The 4,078-nt window shown below is 42.1% G+C and overlaps 1 protein-coding gene across 1 annotated transcript in view; it reads right to left on the bottom strand.

The window, feature by feature from the left end:
* Positions 1–2,174: 2,174 nt before the first annotated feature.
* Positions 2,175–4,078, bottom strand: part of RPAIN (RPA interacting protein) — a 6,086-nt gene continuing 4,182 nt past the window's right edge. The window contains exon 7 of the mRNA XM_018553371.1: positions 2,175–2,233. Coding sequence (XP_018408873.1) covers positions 2,204–2,233 — 30 coding nt within the window. The 3' untranslated portion in view covers positions 2,175–2,203. The remainder of the gene's footprint in view (positions 2,234–4,078) is intronic.

Raw genomic sequence — 4,078 nt, 5'->3', positions numbered from 1 at the left:
TGAAATGGATCTGAACCACAACTGGGTTCACACAAGATGTCTGCTGCTGTTTCTAATTATTTTGTGTACGGTGCACCGGAGAAATCACAAACTCAGAATTAACGGTCTATGAAGATTCTGCTTTATTCAGGGCGGTCTCTCTCCTTTATACACAGATAACAGGAGAGTGCTCGTCACACATATGCCCACCTCTGTTATTATACTATTGGGCAAACTAGAGGAACTGTTAGTTAAAGTCTCGTGTCTCTCACTAATTGGTTAGTCAAAGATATCTTCTGCTTGTAGCGTCCTCCCTCTGCATTCCTCCGATGTGTCCTTGGCGCGCTCCCGAATACAGGATATCTCTCTTGGTTACGCATAGCAACGCTAAAAGCTGAGTAAGGAGAGTCACAAAGCTAGGAAGCAAATTAAACTAATTCAAAACAATTTAAAACATAGAAAAGGACATTTTCCTGATATGATCCATATTCCTTCACACTAGAACTCCTGTATTGGATGAATAAAGAGAGCTTGTCACATCCCAATGACATGGGGCTAAGTGGAAAAAAAAATAAAAATTACACACACTTCAGAATTCAAGTATACTATATTCACAGCTACCCCTTTGCCCAGCTTAATTCCTCGAAAAGAAAAAAAAAAAAAATAGATGTGTGACCACTTCCCGTCTTGTGAATCCATGGCACTTTTTTTAAGCAAAAAAAAACATGTGATCCTTTACCTAGTAACTACAGAGCTGGAAGATACTAGAGTTTGATAGAGACTTTAATCCCTTTTTCTATTGAGAACTATGGGGTCAGGGCTTTTTCCCATAGTTCTCCTTAGGGTAATGGGAGGACACAAACTAGCATCCTCCCGTCACCCTAGGCTCAGTATACCGCAAGCTACAGCTGGCGGTATACTGAGACGCTGGAGCAGATCCCGACATCGATGTCAAGATCCACCCAGCTGCGTGAGTGACAGCTGGCTCTGCCTATCTAGAGGCAGAGCCAGCTGTACCCGCCCCCATCCGTTCCGCCAGTCAGCGCTGGCAGATCGGAGAGGGGAATCCAGCCCCTCCCCTGTCAGAGAGCCGTGACAGGATTGAGAGGTGAGCGAACCCAGTATGTGTTTGCTCACCTCCCGATCTACTGAGCCAACCTGTGACAGTCTTTGTCACAGGTCGGCTAGAACTATGAGGTGAGTGAAAAGCACTCGCCTCATAGTTCTCCTTTAAAGGCATCACATTGGCCTTGCGCCAGTTTATCAGCACCAAGCCAGTCATTAAATAGGTCTGAAAATTAGAAACCATGGCTTCGCAATCACTGGTTTTACCTAGCCACCCACTGCTATGTTTGCATTGCAGCCAAAAAGGGTTGTATACTTTACTGCAGTCACCATGGCAAAAATTATACAGCATGTTGCATTTGACAGACTGTGCTGCCTGCCAAACATGACCATGAAAGAGGACACCTGACATTATTGCTGCTCTACAATCCTGGGAAAAGCAATCCACCATGGATTATTTTTCACAGGGCAATGGTGCCTGCCAGCAGTTTAAACGAGGCCTAAATAAATAAAATGTGGGGGTTTGTCTTATGCCCTTTTGCAACCAGTTTGCATAAATATTACAGAAGAGTACAAACTTTTACAGTGGCACAGCTCTTAACACTGCATATTAAAACAAATTCTGGTTCTGCTTTAAAGCTAGGCGGTACAGGGACCATACAGCAGCTTTGTAGTCTCCACTGGGACAGTGCGTGACATGGCAACACAGGAAGATCATGGCCATCCTACAGCAGAAAGTGTCTGCACAAATATTTAAAAAGATGTATGACTGGGTTGACATACTTTACATTGATCTACCCCAAAACAAAAGTTACATTGCAGCTTGCAAGCCCTTAAAATGAGGTAGATGTTTTACTTCTGGCTTCATTAGCAACTGGTAATCCTGTGACCAACACTTTGTCCTTGAGTGGTGGGAGGGAGGAGACACAGGACCCACAAATTAAGCACTATATCTATGGACTATGAAGCTGCAATCTGGATACCTTAACATTTGTTCACATTAATAATGTAAAAAGATAAAACCAGGTACGCAATATTACTTTATTTAGAGCATTTAAAAGTTATTTACATTAAGTTAGAAAGGGAAGAAACTGTACATACAAAAATAAAACTCAAAGACATCATAATCTTCAGTTTGGAAACCAGATGACATTTCAGTCTAGATTATGACACCCATTGCATCACACACCTAAGAAACATAAAAAAGAGACAAGAAATGTATATACAAATAAGCTCCCTATAGTCAGAGCTAGTCAAATGTGATCAGTGGCATAAGGTTTGACATTCTGCAGTACAATTCATCGGCCAATAACCAAACATTTCCTGCAGGTGTATTCCTGCATTTTAGAAATATTCACTTGCAGTGAATTTTACATTCACTTTTATAAATATGCCCCCAAGTAAAAATACACAGCATTTAAAGGCAGATTTAGCTTTTGAGCACATATTTTTTTTAAAGCGGAGCTCCAGGCAGAAAAAACTCTCGTTTAAAATTTACACCTCCATGACCACGAAGCATTTAAATACAGTTTGTTTGCTCAAAATGGCTTTGCAACCCCAAATATCTTGTTAAAGTAGCAGTGACATCACTGTGCAGCACAAAGCCTATGCAGAGAAGAGCTGTGGGTGGGGCCCAGAAGGCCACATCCACTACAGGCTGCCTGAAGAAAACTACAGACGGGGTGGATACAAGACCAGTCACCCTGCAGAAAGCAAGCTTTGACCAGTCTTTATTACAAGGTCCTGTACAGAGGCAAAAGTAGAAACGCAGGCTTGGGTGAACTTTGTTTGCACATCGCTCGTAAAACCACCCCCCTCAACCACATTAACATGTGATCTAATTGGCCTTGGTAACCACTTCCTGACTGACCACAGAATGCAAGTAAAAGAAATCTCCCCAGTAGAGTCATGTCAAATGCTGCAAAAACTAAAATTAATGCAATGCTTTTTTATTTTTTTACTTCATAGTCTGTTCTACAGAGTATAGAAAAATGAACAAACGCAGCACTACTGCACCTTTAGTGCCGCCACCACATGAGAAAGACAGAAGCATAAAGACAAAGCATTGGTTTCATATAGTTTTATCAATTCAAAAGTGAAAACGTTAAAAGAGAAAACAGAGAAAAAAAAAAAAAAAAAAACTGTCCCAGAACCAGGACTACGCATCACAGGAGAAAGCAAGACAGATCTAACAGTATTTGTGCTCTCCAAAGATGCAGATCTACTTTTGTTGCTGGTAAAAGAAATCTGTAGAAAGAATATAGAAGAAGTTGTAATAGCTGGCCTCCCCTAAAAAAAGTAAAACACTATTTACTTGGCTGCCATGCCTTTCCAAAAGCTTTTAGCCATTGACTCAAAACTAGTGCCAAGTAGTTGACTTTCCAGTCTGCAAGCTTATTCCAGGTCATGGACTCAAGTATTTAAGTCAGACAATCACTTGGCACTCATAGGAGGCGGTCAGCAATATATTTCTCACACTACAGATTTCCATTGAAGCGCATAAATACAAAGGGGTGAATGTCCACAAAGGGGACACAAAGTGTATGGAAATCCAAAATGTGAGTCGCCATCATAGTGAGAAGGGAGAGAAAATCTTGAAATGACACCTGTTCCTAAAACACTAAGATGGGAGTTCTGCTGACTTTAGTGAGATCTAATTTCCTGTTGCATCTCCTGGACATGAAGTGTAGGAGGAAATCCCCAGCAGGACACGGACAGCAAAGATTAACTTGAGGTTTTAACTCTTCCATACTTAGGGGGGGTATCGGCTTTACATACACTTAGAAGGGTTAGCGAGCACCATTAAAGAGAATTCTAAAGGTGTCAAATGTATGTTTATTAACCCCTTCGTGACTGACGACGTACAGTGTACGTCGCCAGCATCGGTGCTGTTTAAACAGACTCCCGGCGACTTTTGCCGCCGGGACTCTGTTTAAACTTGTAGAGCCGACTGTCGGCTTTACAACAGAAGCGATCCTGGCGACTTACCTGTCGCCAGATCGCTTCTGCGTCCCGAAGAAGGGGCCGCCCCCCC

This window comes from Nanorana parkeri, unplaced genomic scaffold (genome assembly GCF_000935625.1).
Source record: "Nanorana parkeri isolate BGI_ZX_2015 unplaced genomic scaffold, ASM93562v1 scaffold118, whole genome shotgun sequence".
In the NCBI taxonomy this organism is placed as follows: domain Eukaryota; kingdom Metazoa; phylum Chordata; class Amphibia; order Anura; family Dicroglossidae; genus Nanorana; species Nanorana parkeri.
Note: the sequence above shows the minus strand (reverse complement) of the source record. Positions and strands in the feature narration are given on the sequence as shown.